Source organism: Papaver somniferum, chromosome 1, assembly GCF_003573695.1.
Source record: "Papaver somniferum cultivar HN1 chromosome 1, ASM357369v1, whole genome shotgun sequence".
NCBI lineage: Eukaryota > Viridiplantae > Streptophyta > Magnoliopsida > Ranunculales > Papaveraceae > Papaver > Papaver somniferum.
The window spans coordinates 211,366,309-211,386,433 of record NC_039358.1 but is presented as its reverse complement, the minus strand read 5'-3'; the positions used below and the strand labels follow the sequence as shown (position 1 = coordinate 211,386,433).

At 36.3% G+C, this 20,125-nt stretch overlaps 1 protein-coding gene and 2 long non-coding RNA genes across 3 annotated transcripts; 2 read left to right on the top strand and 1 right to left on the bottom strand.

Annotated features, from left to right (window-relative positions):
• Positions 1 to 2,376: 2,376 nt before the first annotated feature.
• On the top strand, positions 2,377 to 4,138 carry LOC113336207. The gene is made up of 3 exons (XR_003353649.1): positions 2,377 to 2,585; positions 2,749 to 2,792; positions 3,689 to 4,138. It is a non-coding gene; the product is annotated as an uncharacterized LOC113336207 (long non-coding RNA).
• Positions 4,139 to 4,600: 462 nt separating this feature from the next.
• LOC113359576 lies at positions 4,601 to 9,754 on the bottom strand. The gene is made up of 10 exons (XM_026603188.1): positions 9,662 to 9,754; positions 9,363 to 9,494; positions 9,105 to 9,279; positions 8,391 to 8,929; positions 7,768 to 7,856; positions 6,923 to 7,665; positions 6,477 to 6,876; positions 4,979 to 5,216; positions 4,799 to 4,876; positions 4,601 to 4,708 (listed from the first exon to the last, which is right to left on the bottom strand). The coding sequence occupies exons 1-10, from the start codon at positions 9,752 to 9,754 to the stop codon at positions 4,601 to 4,603; spliced, it is 2,595 nt and encodes an 864-aa protein (XP_026458973.1).
• An 8,523-nt stretch (positions 9,755 to 18,277) lies between these two features.
• LOC113315158 lies at positions 18,278 to 20,125 on the top strand. The gene is made up of 3 exons (XR_003342788.1): positions 18,278 to 19,218; positions 19,410 to 19,582; positions 19,738 to 20,125. It is a non-coding gene; the product is annotated as an uncharacterized LOC113315158 (long non-coding RNA).

Below are 20,125 nucleotides of genomic sequence, written 5' to 3'. Positions count from 1 at the left end.
AATTACAAGTTACAACAGACCCCAAGAGATGCACCTTTCTATAACCAGGAAAAATTTGCAACATAGATTTCGTCAGACCCCGAAAGATGCACCCATGAGGCCATGACATTAGATTTCGTTTTTCTATTAACAAAATTAAGAGATATAACAATCCAAACACAAAAAGGGTAATCTAACTTTAATTTCGGTCATAAAATTTTACGCATAACATTGTCAATTCCATGAGCTAAACAACGGTTGGTTTTCACCATAAACACCTACTAAAACAACCTGAAGTGTGACTAGTAAATTGGAGACTCCATACATATTTAGTTAGTCAGTACACATCCAATTTACCATTTGGTTTATTAACCAGTTTTCAATTTCATGTGTACAAAATTAGAGGAGGCTAGGTTAAAAATTTAAAGGAGATGCAAGATTGTAATGCCAAGTAAAAAAATTGAAGGCCACTTAGACACCAATATATCACTTGGCAGTTTGATTTCCATGTCTGGCAGTTGTATCTGAAAGGAAAAAAGGATCTTTTCGAGTAGCTTCTAGCCAGACTCTTACGGTCTTCAACTCTTTTAGAACAGCATCGTTCCCTTTGCACACAGTAACAAGATTCTGCCTGCTAGAGCCAACAGTTTTTGTTACATTTATTGATAGTTAACACTCCTGTCGTATTCCTAATTCGGCAACTCAAAATCACGCACTAAATCTCGAAATGACAACAGTAATAAGGCTATCAGCTGAGAATAAGAATAGAATATATAATAAAGTTAGAAGACTGGGACTACAGGAAAAGCTCTCTTTTCCCATAAGTCCAATAAAGTTAGCACTACAATCTTAACTAAGACTACATCACAAAATGCACGAAAATTATAGCAACAAAACACTACAAGAGTAATATTTTATTTTTTTATTATTTTATTTTTTTAATATAATAGAAAATGATATAATATCAGCACATATTGTTAAGTAATTAGATTCTGAAAAGATCCCTTGTAATCAAAATGATGAAAATTTTAATGAGGGTAATTATCATTACACTTACCTAGAGATCTCAGTTTTGAAATGATCATCCGGATCTTCTTTTTTGTACTTTGTTTTGCAACTTCTTCAGTTTATGAGTGTTTCCTGTTTCATCACTTGAACCGGCTCTTTCACTAAATCCCATTGTATTTGTATACTTCTCTCCTAACACTTTTAATGAAACTAGAGTATTCTTGTGAGAATATGCTTGAGCAATATATTTTTCCAAGACTCGTGTATCCTAACAACCTTGTACTCATTGGTGGAAGAACTACAACCAAACCCACTCCATAAGTGCTTTCCTTGAGAATCTGGAAGGATAACATATTCTCCGGTGATTGGATTACAGATAAAAGGTCCACAATGGTCGTTAATCCATGTATTGAAGCACATTAAGCCATTGCATGAACCAATAAAAGAACAATTTTTAAATCCAACTGGAGTATATAAACACATCTCTTTTTCTCTACTAAAGGGTTTCTCGTGACAATTTTCATCATACTCAGCATAATAAAATAAATCTGGACTACGAGTCCGGATAATAAAACCCTTATCAGCAGAATTAAGATGAGTTAAGTGCAACTGACAGAACAATAGAAGACGAACAATATCCTTCCAAGATTTGCAAACCAATTTGTAGTGCAGGACAGATTCAGTTGGTAACCTAGTCAATATCTCTAACATGATCTCTTCTGGTAGATTGTCAAATCTCCCCATCATGAAATCCAATCCTTTACTAGATCAGAGGAGTAATAGAAGTACGTAATGGCAGATAAAAGAGAAAACAGAGAAAGTAAATTGAATTGACAGTTCTTTTTTTTAGGGTTTGAAAGAGAGAAGATTGAGTTTTTTGAAGACTAGAGAGTGAACGATAGATTGTTGAACAAGGAACCTTTTTTTCTAGCCTAATTAATTTATATTTTATACCTTAAGCCCACCAATAAGATTCCTTATATGTATAGCCCAAAATTAGTTATAAAAGTACTTCGTTTCCGAGCTCTTTCTTTGTGCCCAAGTTTTTGACGGAGTTTGATTGGAATTCGAAGATACTAACTGCATGCAACCAGATGCTGAAAAGAGTTTTCCTCGTATTAGAAGTACTTCTCTTCTACTTCATATAGTTTATGGAAAGTGCTACTGTTAACGGTTTATGGCCATAATTTGAATCCCTTTTCGTTTCCGTATTATTACAGTTTTGTCCCTTCTATTCAGCCTTGAAGGACAGCTGGACCAGCCCGATGCCAAGTTGGCATTGCCAACAATTTAGTGGATGCTCATAAATTTACTCCTGAACGTTCATTCAGCCAAGAGTCCACCAAAATATTTTTCGTGAAACCCAAGAACAAATTGTGAGATGCATTTGGCATTGCGTGCGCATTCATTACCAGTCCAAGGATTTCTGGAAAAAGGACTAGCTGCATTCCATGAGGTGCATCCCGAGAGAGATCATAAAAGGTACCTTTTGCACATGATTAAGGTAAAGGGTATTTGTTCTTCACGGTTGAGGCGATTTTGATACTTGAACAGCCTCTTGACAGCAGATTGCCCGTGATGTTATGTGGTGGAGAGAGGTAAAAATCTTTTTATTTATTCCGTCACCAGGAAAATGAAAGAAAATTTTTTAATTCTATCTCCGTTGGATATACCCTACGGTTCAGATGAGTTCTGTATCGGTACTTCCAAAGTCACCACTATCTTTGTCTCTAATTTCCTGTTATTCTTGTTTTCGAGCAGCCAGAGAAGAGAAGCAATGTTGAAAACCTAATTCTACATCTCAGGTAAAAATCGTTAAATCCCATTAATCTTCATTTCAATCTCTTCGAGTAATCATCTATTGATTTACTTCTAGTTTTATTAATTAGATTCAAATAGTGTATCATTTCTGTTTAGGTTCAGTTGAGAGATTTTAGATCTCACATAATTTCTTAGTAGTGATTACCTTATCTACAATTGTTTTATTTTTCTTAGTTTTGCTTATAGATCTGTCGTTTCTGTGGTTTAATCTTTATGCTTAACATGATTAAATCATAGATTTCTGGTATTTTGATATGTTACGGACTTATTTACAAGATCTACGCCTAGATGCTTAGAGAATTGATAATTATGATCTACTTTAAGCGACATAGCTGTGTTGCTGATCATTTATGAGTTCGGCGAACTATAAAAATTACGAAGTTTTATGTTATTTTTAGCTGATGAAGTTTGTCCCGGTTTGGTTTTATATCTCTTTCGGTTTTGATCTGTGCACAAATGAAATAACTACTACAGTTTTCGATTATTTAACATGTTATGTTGCTAGGTTTTATTAAAATTTTTCTCTTGATGACATTTTGTGGCTTTAATTTTAACCCATTGCAAGTTGTTTGGAGTCTGTCAAATTCATTGTGATTCTCACTTTGGATATCAAATCATCTTTTTGGTTTGATATTTCTCACATGTTCTTAATTAATTAGGTAGTTTATCATCCTCAAATTCTTATTTGCCTGGTGCCTAGTTATGGCTCAATGTTCTTGATATTTATTCGTTATTTAGAGCGAAGCTATTTATGCTTGTTTATTAGCTTCTTCTTAGTTGGACACAATCATTTTGTTCGATGGAGTATTTCATCTATGGATAGCTACAGTTAATGATATTGCGTGTTGTGTATACCTGACCAGTTTTGTTTTCCTTCCAGAAAACATGTAGGGTGAAAAGCCTCAATTCCATGACGTCCAGTTCCGTCTTGGTTCCAGCCTTTCGCAGGGTGTTAGTTCACTAGGTGCTATGTACCAAAGGCGTTATGCTTATGCAAACACCGACAGGGCATTCCACACATGTCAAGTTAGCCGACATCTATCTTTGGCAAACCCAAGTGCCTCACCGTATTTGTACAAGCACCAGCTTAGAAAGGATTGGCCAGTTTTGCAAGGCGATTTTCTTATTGGAGGTGTCTTTGCTGCTGTCTCAAAACCTCAGTAAATCTAATGTAACCTAAGAAAGGATTGGCAGTTTGGCTAGTTTTGTTGTTAATTTGCACGTGTAACCTGCAAACTCATTAAAGCTACTCACATAATCTGTAAATTTATGGATCTGTAAATATATTTTTTCTTTGATGAAATGAATTTTAGTATAATACAATAGATAATATTGAGTAGACGGATTATGTCGATTGCACAAGCACGTCTTTATCTTACTCTCCACTTACTGGTGTTGCAGACTATGCAAACCTACCGCAAATAACAGATTCAATGTTCCAGCCTTATGCTGCACGTACATGAATTAAATTTCTTCATAAAAGCATGATTTAGTATGTAGTATCGCATTTTCCAGACTTGATGATGCAGGAATAATGATTCAAAATAGCCATACACATAATATTAATAAAGAAGCTACACATAATTAACCTAAAACCAAATGAAAATATAACAAGATACACACCCCCATAAAATCTAACTCCGCCTTTGGATAAACCCCTCACTAGAAGGTGTCTGCGATGCAGTTGGAATGAAAGCTCGATCATGTAGGCGATGGTCTTATATGCTGCTCCAAAATTATTGATTCCTCCATAGCACTCCATGGTGCTATTACAGGGGTATGTACATGCTGCTCAAAAATTATTAATTCCTCCATAGTTTAGCATGGTGCTATTACAGGCTGCTCCAATATTATTAATTCCTCCATAGTACTGCCATGGTGCTATTCCAGGGGTCTGCGCCTGCTACTACAGAACAAATGACATTATTAAGATTTAAATTTTCATAAGAGTATACTTAACAACTTTCAGATGACGCAAATTTTTTTTTACCATTAATTGTTCTAGGAAGGAATCTGGTTCTCTAATCTCGTAATGAACGTATATGTTGTCGGTTGTCCTCATATTTGGCTTTAGAATGATACAAAAACTACATTTGTTAGAGGGGAAACTAAAAGTATAGAAAATATAGCAACAGAAAAGAGTATAATAGTGGGAATTCAAACTACTCACACAATGAGGGTTGATATATTGTGCTCCGGCAGGAACAGGCATGTACATGCCAAGAGGAGAAAAAGTAGAAGCACTATTACTCATTTGACGGGCATTTCCATGAGTGCCTCGACCGAGTCCCCCGACCTCTATTTCCTCTGCCGCGAGTACCTCGACTGTTTCCTTTTCAGCATCATCTACACTTAAACTCAGATTAGATGTATTATAAACGTGACACAAGTTTACGATATAAAAACTTCTGTGAACATGAACACGCATCAATTATATAAGCTATTGTTTTAAAATTATTAAAATTCCTGATTAGAATGCTTACCAAATCTAATAGAAGAGAAACAACAACTGTAGACACTCCATAAAATACGATTTGTATCAAACGATGATTTTGGCATTCAAAAACTCTTATACAATAATTAAATAGTTGGGTTTTTAAGTTTGCCTTGTTCGTAACTTTGAGATAAAATGGTAGTGATCTATGGAACTACCATCACAAAACTTGTTTCTTTTCGAAGATTCGAAGATAACGGTTTCTTATAGCAGAACACCTAGATTTCTTTTGGGTACTCCTTTATATACCCCTAAAAACACTAACAGTACCCCTTTATCTGCCTACCCTCCGAGGTAATCTATCTACCCCATCAAAAAAAATTTTTGCGTACCCCCGATAAACTACTGATATCTTTTCATTCACAATTATATACACAGTATATTCTATCTTCCACACTGGGTCGCTAGGGTTTTTGGTGAAGACTCGTGAGATTCATCTCATCAACCATACGAAGTCCATCAGTGAAACTCATCATAAAATTTATTTGTTTTTGATCGATTAATAGTGATGATGGATGGGATTTTTTTTAGTAAAGTCCTCATTGAACAACAATAAGTTTATCTTGTGATGGAAACCAGAACAAGTTGTGATTCATCCCAATTACCAGATTCTTCTTCGCGTGCACGTTATTCATTGGCCGATTAAAAATTTAAGTGTTGGGCACACTGCCAACAAACACATATCAAAAGAACAAGCTTTCTTTCTTCTTCATTCTCTATTTTCTTTCATATAAAAAAAACCAATAACAGAAGCAAAAATAATCCAAGAACAGAAACGTATATATAGTTTTCCAAACTGATGTCAGGGAGTGTTTAACTTCTTTCAAACAAAGAGAATAATAAATAGAAATGAGAGCGACAATCTCCAATAATCCTAGTGTAATCCAAAATAAGGAAGAAAAGTAGAAGGAATCCAACAAAGCCAACATGAATGAACATGAAAGAACAAGTTTTCTGAAAATTTAAGCACAAGACCAACTGCAACTCCATCAGCAAATTCATCTCCTGTCTTAGCTACACCTGGCCAAGCTCCACCAAGATTTCACGCTTCTTTCATTACTTAGTGTGTATGTACAGTAGTAAACATATAATCATGTCACTGTTAAAAGAAATATAAGCCCCACAAATTTCAAATGCAGCATCAAAAAGTAAGAAATAACATAAGTTCACTTACAATATTAAAGGCTCATCGAGGTCTATGTCCTCTATAACCTGCAAATTCTCGTCGAGGTCTATGTCCTCTATAACATGCAAACCTTGCCCAGGTTGTTTTTGCTCGATATTTTCCCATCCTCGATGCAGCATTTCCATGTGTGGAGTCCACAATAGAGCCTCCTCGGTGCATATAGAATTCCATCCGTTGAGAACATGTGGTAAGGAAGCACCCGGTTTCAATATTGCCTTAACGAAGTGTTCGTTGTCGAGATTGAAAATCGTCACAACCTTGAAATCTTCTGGAGGTTGGGTCCTCAACGGTAACCATGTTGCGCATCCCATATTCGAATACGATGAGAAAATACATTTGAATGCAGAGGCAAAAATATATCCCATGTCGGGCAAAAACCATCCAGTACCTACGGGTTGCAATGGGTTGTTTATATTGGATAGTGCGGAGTATACTGTTGTATTCCGTCATTCCATCAATTATAGGTACGTACATGTCTGGGTACATGGTCAGTTCTCGCTCCATTTCTATCTTGACAGTCTTCCATCCATCATCAGCACTCAACCCCAACATTTCGGCACAAGCTCGAAATCCACAATGCCCATCAGGTGCAACATTTTCCAGCCTCTCCACAACATCAGTCAGAATCTTTGGATTATAAAGATTTATTCCTCTAACCATATGTTGCAAGTACTCGTCGTCATACGATATATCCGGACTGTTTGTCTTGATCTTTTTCGTATACTTCCTTCTTTGTTTAGGCTCGTTTGTACATTGTGCTTTCTTCCTTTTCGACATTGTTTTACTGGGAAGAACACCATTTTCTGCTACTTCGTTCAAATCTGGTGGTGCATTCAGATCCGGCAAGTCAATACTATTGAACTCATCACCCACTACATGAGATTTCATTGCCTTCTTTCGTGGCTGCACTTTCTTTGATGCTGCTGCAGAAGCCTTTCCGGTAGATGGTCTTTCCCAATCAGAAAGATCCCTCTTTGTAGATGCATCTCTCTTCTTTTGTGCTTCTGTTTGTGCAATAGTTGGACGACCCCTGCTTGCAAATTTTTCTTTAGGTTCTTGCATATTTGTTTTACCCGGATCTGCAATCTCTATCAGCATTTCCAACATAAAATGCTTTTGCAACTCTGTGCAAGCTTCATATTTCATTCTGATCTTCCCAGACGAAAATTTCTGCCACCTTTTCATGTACAGGAACCATAGAAAGTTGCTTCCAATGGTCATGTATAGAATCTATAGAAATAGGATTACAATTCTTATGGTTGTTGACGATTTCACAAACACATGGTAACCCATGAGTTTTCCGGATGACACACAAGCATTTCCCCCAAAACGACTTTCACCCATATTAGTTAGTTCCACACTAATCAACTGCAAGCCAGCATGAGACACTTTATACACAAATCTCTTTGTAACCGGGCTTTGGTTATATGCGTGTATCGCGACGGTTTTACTTTTCTCTAATGAAGCTTGGATATTGATAACGCTTGTTATCCATTGGTTGCCCATATCTTGCCAACATTTGAGAAAATCACCAGTGGAGCATTGAAGAATTTTTTTTAATGCTGCATGTTCGCTTTCAGCTCGATTTGTTGTGGTAATACCCAAGTGTAAAATATTATTTGTCCATGCATGAACGAACTGTTCTTTACGAGCCAACCATTGTTTACGCAAATAACTTACTGTGGTAGGATATTTCATGCTCCAAGTCTTGAGAAAGTAAGTCAAATCAATCTCATACATTGCATGGTTTGCGGACCTCCAGACATTCTTCCAATCTTTTTTGATGTTTTATAGATATTTTGTTTCCTCACTGGGTATATCCTTGTCAAAATGTTTTGACACATTACAGGAGATGTGGAATGTGCATAAAAGTCGCGTAGCTTTAAGGAAGATTAAACTTACAGCATTCTGTAGTCGTATATCATCATCTGTGACAACCACCGATGGAAGATGATTAGGAGAGTACAACTTCCTTAACCGCTCTAGAGCCCAAATATAATTCTCCGTCTTCTCCGAAGACATAAAGCAATACGCAATAGTGAAGCTTTGTGTGGTAGATGTCACACCCACAGCATGAAACAACGGCATACCCCATCGATTCGTTTTGTAAGTACAATCTAGTAACAGAATCGTGGGGAAACATTGTGCAAGCCTTGAACCATCTAGATGTGACCAAAACAACTCCAAAACTCTTCCCGAGCTGTCTTCTCTCCGGTTAGATGTCACATAATGATGTTCGTCTAACAATTGCAACAATTTTTGCATCTTTGTTCGCCCTTCCATTACTTTCGTCCTGAATTTGGACTTGGCATTGTATACTATTCGTGCTGTTGAAACATTTTTCTTATTTTGTCTCTTTAGCGTAGATAGAATTAAAGCGGGCTTCACTCCACCAACGGAAAAAGAAATGCACAAATCTTTTTCAGCAGGATTTAACCTACCTGAAAAAGAATGGCTGGTTAGTGTTTCATAAGGCAGATGATTGTGTTCGCCATTTAAAACCCGTAATCGCCAATTCGTTCCATCAAAACATGTAGCTCTTAGCCGAAAAGGACATTTACATATTTTTTGTTCCAGTCGTCCTCGGTTTTCTCCTCAGACGTCGTGTTACCGCACTTTTTTCAACACTTCTGTTAACACTTTTATACTCCCCAAATCTTTCACACGCCATTACAATGAAAGAGCCCTGTATTTTTGATTTTTTCTTGGACTTCCTAATAATAACTACTGTTTTTGTCTCTGTTTCCTTGTCGTGACACCATTTAATAACCTCTTCACGACTCGCAAATACCTGCAGTAGTATATATAGTTATTTATTTGCAAAGAATTATCTTTAATGGTAATCTAAAATCCATTAGATAATTGAAACCGTACCTCATCAGTAGAGAATTCATCCATCAAATCACAAGACTCTTGTGCTAGAGGAGATATTGGTTGAGGCTTTTCAAGATCAGTCTCCACTAGACCAGTAGATTCATAATGGTTTTCGATATACGACGACGATCCCTGTAGAAAATTATGCCTATATGTTAAATGCATATACAGAGTAACTAAGATCTTAGTTTCCATTGGGTCTAGAACATCATTTTTGAAGGGAAGAAATGACTTCAGTTGCACAACTTAAAAGATGATTTCAAAACACTATTATCTTAGAAAAAGTAATTAAATCATACCTCATGACGATATGGTTCGATCCCCAAACATTCCAAACGGGATTCTAACGATTCCATAGTGGAGTTATCTGGGGTTTCTGTATGTTCTTCCATGACATATAGTATATATCATCTAATGATCTAATAAAATTAAATCTTATAATTATTCTGGAAGAAAGATTTTATTTGTTCGCATATACGGGGATTCATTCATTTTTGTCGATACTATATATTCTGCTATATATGGCTATTATGTAAAGAGGGGTACGGTTAAACAAAATTTAAAAAAATTAGAAAATCTTTATGTTAACTAACTTATAACTGCCATAACTAACTGTAGAGGGTACCGTTAGCGTTTTTAGGGGTATATAAAGGAACACCCTTTCTTTTAGGAAGACGAAGAAACCCTAGATTTGGTTTAGGAAGAAGAATAAGAAACTGAATAGGAAACGTTTGACTTACTTTTAGTTTTGTTTTCCATCTGAACCGTCGGTACATCCAAAGGCAGTAAGAATTAAAGAATTAACTCGTTTTTTTTCTTTTCTTTTTTATTTTTGGTAAATAGAAAATACTTACCTCTCTCTGCCACATCAGTTTTGAAATGATCATCCGGATCTTCTTTTTTGTACTTTGTTTTGCGACTTCTTCAGTTTATCAGTGTTTCCTGTTTCATTACTTGAACCGGCTCTTTCACTAAATCCCATTGTATTTGTATACTTCTCTCCTAACACTTTTAATGAAACTAGAGTATTATTGTGAGAATATGCTTGAGCAATATATTTTTCCAAGACTCGTGTATCCTAACAACCTTGTACTCATTGGTGGAAGAACTACAACCAAACCCACTCCATAAGTGCTTTCCTTGAGAATCTGGAAGGATAACATATTCTCCGGTGATTGGATTACAGATAAAAGGTCCACGATGGTCGTTAATCCATGTATTGAAGCACATTAAGCCATTGCATGAACCAATAAAAGAACAATTTTTAAATCCAACTGGAGTATATAAACACATCTCTTTTTCTCTACTAAAGGGTTTCTCGTGACAATTTTCATCATACTCAGCATAATAAAATAAATCTGGACTACAAGTCCGGATAATAAAACCCTTATCAGCAGAATTAAGATGAGTTAAATGCAACTGACAGAACAATGGAAGACGAACAATATCCTTCCAAGATTTGCAAACCAATTTGCAGTGCAGGACAGATTCAGTTGGTAACCTAGTCAACATCTCTAACATGATCTCTTCAGGTAGATTATCAAATCTCCCCATCATGAAATCCAATCCTTTACTAGATCAGAGGAGTAATAGAAGTACGTAATGGCAGATAAAAGAGAAAACAGAGAAAGTAAATTGAATTGACAGTTCTTTTTTCTAGGGTTTGAAAGAGAGAAGATTGAGTTTTCTGAAGACTAGAGAGTGAACGATAGATTGTTGAACAAGGAACCTTTTTTTCTAGCCTAATTAATTTATATTTTATACCTTAAGCCCACCAATAAGATTCCTTATATGTATAGCCCAAAATTAGTTATAAAAGTACTTCGTTTCCGAGCTCTTTCTTTGTGCCCAAGTTTTTGACGGAGTTTGATTGGAATTCGAAGATACTAACTGCATGCAACCAGATGCTGAAAAGAGTTTTCCTCGTATTAGAAGTACTTCTCTTCTACTTCATATAGTTTATGGAAAGTGATACTGTTAACGGTTTATGGCCATAATTTGAATCCCTTTTCGTTTCCGTATTATTACAGTTTTGTCCCTTCTATTCAGCCTTGAAGGACAGCTGGACCAGCCCGATGCCAAGTTGGCATTGCCAACAATTTAGTGGCTGCTCATAAATTTACTCCTGAACGTTCATTCAACCAAGAGTCCACCAAAATATTTTTCGTGAAACCCAAGAACAAATTGTGAGATGCATTTGGCATTGCGTGCGCATTCATTACCAGTCCAAGGATTTCTGGAAGAAGGACTAGCTGCATTCCATGAGGTGCATCCCGAGAGAGATCATAAAAGGTATCTTTTGCACATGATTAAGGTAAAGGGTATTTGTTCTTCACGGTTGAGGTACTGTTGGCATGTTAATACCTGATTCGCGGCGATGCATATATAACAAGATGATTTAGTGATAGTACGTAACTGCATAAATCCCTTCTAGTTTATTCAAAGGCTTAAAAGAAACAATACCCGTAAATCTAGTGTTTTGTTTTGCTTTGCTTGGCTCTGGATGCTTTTTTCATCTAACAGGAACGAATTTGGATTATACATTTCGAAAACAAACAAAAATAATAGTACCATCGACCCATATACTGATTTAGAGCTCGTTTTTTAAAAAGCATAGGCCATTGGGGCAAATCCACTATTCTTACCACAAAATTTGAAGCCAACCTTTATTTCTGCAAAAAATAATAATATTACTATCACTTTTTCATTTACATTTTAGCTAGGGATGGTCATGGGACGGGTATTGTCAATCCCAATCGCTGCCCCGTTCGTGAAAAAAATACCCATACCCGCCCCATTACCCACATAAATTGGGGTGGGGCGGGTATTGCCGATCCCAGTCACAGCCCCGTTTGTGAAAAAAATATCCATATCCGCCCCGTTACCCACATTAATTGGGGCGGGGCGGGTATGGGGAATACCCGTTTGGGGCGGGTTTTACATGGGTTACCCGTAACACGGAGTTAATACATAAATTATCAAAACTTAAATATGAAGCAAACAAAAATAATAACATAAGAATAATGCATTCTAAAATTTTAAATTCAGAAATTCATCTTAAGGTGAAAAAAGAATCTTTAAATGATTTCTTAGTTTTTCTACTTTGTCCTTTCGATACAAGAACGATCAAAGAATATGTCTGATCACAACAAATAAACGAAAGTGATGAATATACAAGAACGATCAAGAATATAATAAATGTAAGAAAGCTCGACTAAGTGGTAGAAGTATAAAATTCGACACAAATTCTTGCATAAAAGTCGAAACCCTTATAATATGGAAGCAACGGTCCGGATATGGGGCGGGGACCTTGAATCTTATATGGAAAATATGTTATGGTGGAAGTATCACTTTTAACGGGTGCTAGTTTTAGCGTGGATTATAGGTTTATAATTTTATATGGAAAATATGTTATTCGCTACGGGGTGCAAATGGGCTTGGAAGTCTACTAATACCCAAAGAATCCAAAATAAGAATGATTTTTTAGGGACCATGGTTTTTTTGAGGGGACCATGGTTTTATTAGGCCACCTTCTCTATAGTGATAAGGGATGTCCTAAAACGTTGAAATGACTAACCTATCCTTAACCTAATTTAATTTAAAACCAACCTAATAACCACCACCTCCGCCCACCACCGCCGATTACCACCACCACCACCTCCGATTATCACCACCACCAACCACCGATTACCACCACCACCGCCCACCACCGCCGATTACCACCACCACCTCCGATTATCACCACCACCAACCACCGATTACCACCACCACCTCCTCCCACCACCACCGCCACCGCCTATTTAAGAAATATAACAACATCAATGCAATCACAATTAAGTTAGGTTACATAATAATTTTATCGAGTATAAAAGACGTCAGCCGCAACCTGATTCTGCCATGGGACCAATCTGGAGGTATTTTCCAACAAACCCTTCACTTTAATTTGATTTTGATTGATTCAATCGAATAAAAATCATCAAAATAGGGTTTTAGTAGGAGTTACAGAGCCATGTTCGGTTAGGCCGATTTTTCCAAAAAATCCTATTTTACTAACCGAACTTCTTGAAAATGAAGAACACGATGAACAGTTCGGTTCTATTGGATTTAAAACTAAGTCACCGAACTCTCTGTTCGGTTGTTTTGCAAAAAAATTTAAAACTACAAAGTAACCGAACTCCACCCTTAGAACTGAAAAAAAAACAAATCCGATCTAACCGAACTGTGTTATTGTGGCCACTATGTTGAGTACCAAAATAACCGAACTTAGCCAATAGAGTTCGGTTTGTTCGCAAAAACTTTTAAAACTACAAAGTAACCGAACTTAGCCAATAGACGCTGGAACTTCACATTTTTTTTGTTTGTTAAGTTCGGTAACTTCACAATTTTGTCGCAGAAACCGAACTCAGAGTTCGGTTGGTTAGCTGTTAGGTTGAAGTTTGCGAAAGAACCGAACTTTGTAAACTTATATACTCTTATATTACGTAAAGTTCGGTTAGATCAAAATTGCATGCAGTTTGCGAACCAACCGAACTTTGTACACCAAAGTTTGGTTAGTTGAGAACCAACCGAACATAATGCCGTAACTCCTAGAAATTCTATTATTTGAGAGTTCGGTAACCTGCGTGTTTGTAACAAGTAACCGAACTACACTTTCAGATGAGTTCGGTTACTTTTTCATCTCACGGGGAAACCGAACTACAGCTTCAGATGAGTTCGGTTACTTGTTCTTCATATAAAGTAACCGAACTGTTCAAAATCCTGTTCAAATCCGGATCATTTTGAAGATTAACAAATATTCTAGGAGAGGATGGAGATGAAGAATCAGATGAGTTTTCATCATTTGAATACTCAAACTTAGTGAATTGGAAAAAGAATTTATTTTCCATGTTTTTCTCCTTCATCTTCTCTAACTCTACTCTCTCAATAATTCTACTCAACTAATAATAAACTCATCTTTTTATTTAATCTCACTAATTGTTTTTAACTAAATCATTCACTAATCATAACCTAAAATTAATTAAGAGTGTAGATTAGGTATTAAATAAATAACTAGATATGGGGTGACCTAAAATTACTTCTAATGCCTTTCCAAAATAAAACCATGGTCCCCCAAAAAAAAACCATGGTCCCCAAAAAATCTTTCCTAAATAATTACGATTGGGCTTGGCAACTCCAACCCTGTGTATGATGATAAAGTTTTTCTTTTTCTTTGTTTTTTTGAACTGGGAACCCCCTATTTAAAGGGGGACCTTTTTAGATTGAAATTTAAAGTATTAAAGTACGTATAGTGCGGGCAGTTTTCACCCCGTTTCTATCATCGTTTACAATATTGGAAATAAAAAATGGACAATTGTTGTCCCAAATTCTTGTTGCCGATGTAGTAGGATGTTGTTGTTGATGTTCGATCGCCTCATTTGTTAGCCTGTCCGCCACCTGATTAGCTTCTCGATAGTCATGTGTGAATTTTACATGTGGCATCTCTGTCATCAGTTTATTAATTTCTTGTAGCAGTCCTGTTAAGTACCAAGGTGTACCACCTCTGTCAATGTTTATCATTTGCACTAGAGACAACGAGTCTGCTTCGAACCAAATTTTGTGCGACATTTGTTTCCTGGCTATCCTTGTTTCTAGTAGTAAACCCCATGTCTCTGCCATTAAGTTGTTGTGTTTCCTAGAGCTGTTGCTAATGCTATAACTACTTAACTTGTATGTGTTCTGCATACGCACCCTGCTCCTGCTGGTCCTGGATGACCTTTAGCTGCTCCGTATAGGTTGATTTTTATCCATTGTGCTTCTGGAGCCTTCCATCCTACCATGATTGTTGAGTCTCTGTATCTAGTCTTCTTTATCTTCTGAGGTTGTTGATTGGGGCTATATGGAATTATATGTTGTTGTTCCCAGTCATACTCTGCAACCATTGTGAGAACTATATCTTTTATTTTTTCAATGGAGAGTTTCTTCCTTTGATAGACTTGTGAATTCCTTGCGATCCAGAGATGCCAAAGTGTATAGCCGAAGGTGCCTTTTGTTGTTACTGATAATCTGCTATCGAGTACTTGATTGATGTTATTTGGTTTAATGGGTGTTGTTGTTGATGAATTATTTGGACTTCTAGGGAGGTGATGAATGATAAGGTTTCACACCTGAGTAGCTTGGGTACATTCGAAAAGAAAGTGTTGTTCGGTTTCTCAATGATTGTTACAAATCGGGCATAGGTTTGTGGGTGTGAGTTTGATGTGATGGAGTTTGTCAAAGGTTGGAAATCCTCCTAGAGAAACTTTCCATGATAAAAATCTTATTTTCGGTGGAGCATAAAGTTTCCAAATTTGATTGTAGTCCACCGGGTTGATGGATGTGGTTGGTTGGTTTGGAAGGTTTTGGTTGATTGAAGTGGTGATGATTTTGTAACTCGATTTTGCAGTGTATTCTCCATTTTTGTCATACAGCCAAATGAATTTATCCTGAGTTGGATGTCTGGGTAAGTGAATGTTGATGATGTTCTAGGATGTAATGATGTCGAATGACTCAAATATTATTCGGTGGTTCCATGAGTTGGAGGTTGGATGGATGAGAGATGCTACGGTTGTTTGATGAGGTAAAGAAGTGATGATGGGTGTGGTTTGTTGATGAATCCAATTTGCAAAGATATTTTTTGTTTGGCCATCTCCAATTTGTTTGAAACATTTTTCCTGCAAAACAAAAGCTATGTTAGATAAATTCTTCCAGTATGGGCTTGCTGCTTGATGGTTAGGACTGTTTTGTTGTTTCTACAGCATTGGATGGTTGTGTAAGTATCTGTCCTCACACATTTTCTTCCAAATTGATTGATGGTTATGTTACATGTGCCACACTCTCTTGAGAAGTAGCGCCTCATTGTGACTCTTCGAATGCCCAGGACTCCATCTTTCCTAGTTTTTGTCACCTTATCCCAGCCAATTGGATGTATTTTCCTTGTTTGGATATCATGACCCAAAAAAAAAAACTCTGTGTAATTCTCTCCATTTTCTTATGCACATGAGCTGGTAGTAGCTTAGTTTGCATCACATGGTTAGTTGTTGGTGTGAGAGATGTGTTGATGAGTATAATTCTGCCTACTTGATTGACACATTTGGTGATCCATCCCTGTGCCTTCCTTTGTATTCGTTCCATTAACTCTACATGCATATGTGTTGAATTCCTTCCTTGCTTGAATGTTACTCCCAAGTATTTGTTTGGATCTGTTGAAGTTTTAATTTGGATGGTAGTTTCTAATTCAAGCATTGTGTTGGGCCAGAGATTTGGATGATGGATGATGTAGGACTTGCTGTTATTGATTTCTTGGCCTGCAGATGTACCGTAGGAGTGCAAAATTTGTTGAAGCGCTATTCAAGTATCTGGTTTGGCCCTGCAAGTGATTAACAAATCATCTGCGTACATTAGATAGAGAATTGGTGGACCTTTTTTCGAGATTCGCAAGCCTTCAAGTTTGCCTTGTGATTCCAGCTTTCCCAGATTGGTGGATAAAACCTCAGCACATAAAACGAAGATATAAGGTGAAAGAGGATCGCCTTGGCGCAATCTTCTCGTCGGTTTGATATTTCCTTTCGTTGTGCAATTGATTTTGATCCCATACGTTGCAATTGTTATGCAAGTCATAATATATCCAATAAACTTAGCCGGAAATCCTAAATTCCTCAGAGCAGCTTCAACGAATCCTCAATCCAAACTATCATATGCTTTCTTAATGTCCAATTACAGAACTATTTTAGGGTATTTTGTTGGAGCAGGAGATCTGATATGATGGAATAATTCATGTGTTTTCATTAGGAGGATGAAATACTGAAACTAAAATTGTTATACCCCTGACTTATAGATTTTGTGTAAGATTCTTATAAACAATAAGCCAATAACTTAATCTTTCCATATTCAAATTTGTGAGTATACAATGAAGCCATGTAACTACTTTATTTAATTCAGATTTTATATGAGGTAGTTTTGGAACGATTTGTGAAAGAAATTTGCAAAATAAGATTAAAGGCAAATCTTACTAATATAAAGAAAATCTAGTTTAATTGGTGCCATAACTTCCAATTAGCGGTCATGGAATTTTGTTTGCTCCCGAAATTTTTTAGGGGTGTAAAAATCGGAAGATGAATATACTATTTTATCCTTGATTAATATTTTTTTTTTCAAGTAACGACCTTCATTAACGACGCTTCACCGACATTAACGACAGTTTAGGGTCGTCATATACATCATGATCAAAACAATAACGACTCTAAACTGTCATACACTAACGACTCTTTTTAGAGATCAACGACAGTCTATAACGACATTTCTAAAACATTAACGACTATTTAAGTCGTCAAATGCGTAACCAAAACAGTAACGACCCTTCCAAAGAGTCGTCACGGAATTGATCATTTTTATGACGACCCAAAACTGTCGTACATTTCCGTCATTAATGAATCTTCGACAGTTTAGAGTCGTCACATAAACAGTCTAAACATTAACAACTGTTGAGGATCGTCAATGAAAATTTTTAATACCTTGACGATTTTTCATACTATCTGGGCAGAAAAAAAAAGTTAGTCTAAAAATTGCAGAAAAAAAATCTGGAAAAAAAAGTTTAAACTCTAATTAATTAAGATTATCACTAATTAATTAAATTTTAACAGCAATCATTTAGGGGCATTTTAGCCATTAAAAAATATTTTTATAAGGGGTGACCCAAATTAGGTTCTGGTGACCTTTTTTGTCCTCTAGTGTATGGCCCCCGATTAATTCCAATGGCCCCAATTAAACTGGGAAAGAAAAGAGGTGTTTTTCTACTGTTCACAGTTAAATGACCACGTTACCCCTCCATATTTTTCCTCCTCTTCTTTAGTTTTTCGTCATTTCTTACCAACCAAAGGGTATTTGGTTATTTGTTGTGTCTTTTCTCCAAAAATCCGTCGAAGAAAACAAGAAGAACTCGATCTGCTGATTCTGAATTTCGCTCTCAATTGATCGTAATTTCATTGAACCATATAGTTTACAATATCACTTGATTCCCAAGCTAGGTTAGAGAACAATTACTTGATTTTAGCTCAAACTAATTGCAAAATCCCCAAATCGATTTGTCTCAAAAAATTGAAAACTTGGGGATTTTGAATTGAAGTTTGAGATTTCAATTGAAATCCAGAGTTGAATCAGATTATTGGGTTGTCTGTTGAAGGACAATTACTCGATTTCATTTGTAACTCAATTGCAAAATCCCCAAATCGATTTTTCTGAAAAAATTGAAATCTCAGGGATTTTGAATTGAGGTTTGAGATTAAAATCCAGAGTTGAATCGCACGATTAGGTTGTCCATTTACACAGGCTGATGCACTTATGTTCATAGGAAACTAAATCTAGAACTGGGAACTGTGAATGTCAGGCAAGGATTGCGTTGATCATCTTTAATTTGCTATCTTTAATTTACTTGAACTGAATCTTGACGGAAATTGGTGAAAGATTGTTTCTGGGTCTGTAAATTTTTCAGGTTTTTTCAGAATTCATATGCTTTGAATTAATGTGTATGTCTGTTTTTGCACGTTAGTGTGTTTGTTGTTGGTGGTCAGCTGTGGTGATGGTGGCGGATGTTTCAAATGCAGAACTTATTATGGTTTTCCAAATGTTAGGAACATGAGCAATACATCTCAAGAAAAGGACCGAGTATCAGAAAGCTTAGGCAAGCCACATACACCGACACATGCATTGTATTCTCTCACACAGGTAGTTTCATGATTGCAGGTACGATGTTGCTATGAATATGAACACTTAGAGGACTTTTCGACTTATGACTTCGCAAAAAGGTGCAAGAAACTTCAACTGTTCTTGCAAGTATCAACTGGTAAGAATACAAGTTACCAATCAAAACAAACTTAATATACGATTTAGATTCATAATTCGTGAATTTTAGAGTTTGAAATATAATTTACTAATATAGATGTATTCTTCATTTCATATTTTAGAGTTTGAAATATAATTTACTAATATAGATGTATTCTTCATTTCATTGACAACCTATTTTAACGGACAAAGACAAGGTAGAATCTTGGCAGAACCATTTTCCATCGGGGATAGGCTAGCAAGGGAACAACTCACATCTAATACCCATGCAAGAGCTCCACCCTTGCTAGATATTGAAGCTGAAATGAAGTTGGCTTTGCATTCAAAAGAGACTTTCCAAGAAATTTTGAATTGGGTTTAGAAAGGTAATACAGGTTGTTGTTTTTTTCTTCTCTGCTTACAAAATCTCCTTTCCATCATCTCAAGAAAATACAAGTTTGAGTTCATATTACACTTAGAGGTTTTAACTTTCTTTAATAATGCTCATTCTTAACCGGAAGTTGGTTTGTCATTTTAACAGGGCGATTGGCAGGACACATATGTGCTCACGAAGGCCATGAGAGAAATGATGATCAACAGTATGAGAGGGGATATACCTGTAGCCATAATACGTCCGAGTGTCATTGGAAGTACTTACAAGGAACCTTTTCCAGGATGGATGGAAGGAAACAGGTGACTAGCTGCTGCTTCAATTATGCCTTACTAATTGCAGCTTATCATGTTATTTTGAGTATGTGTTCCATTTTTTTTGGACTCTAAGTATAAGTGAATTTCAGGATAATGGATCCAGTAGTTTTATACTACGGTAAAGGCTTTTAGTTGACCCAAAAAGAGTTCTTGATGTGGTATCTACTTTTACATCTCAAATTGTTGTCCAAAAAGTAGTTTTAATTTAATTCATTATTAAA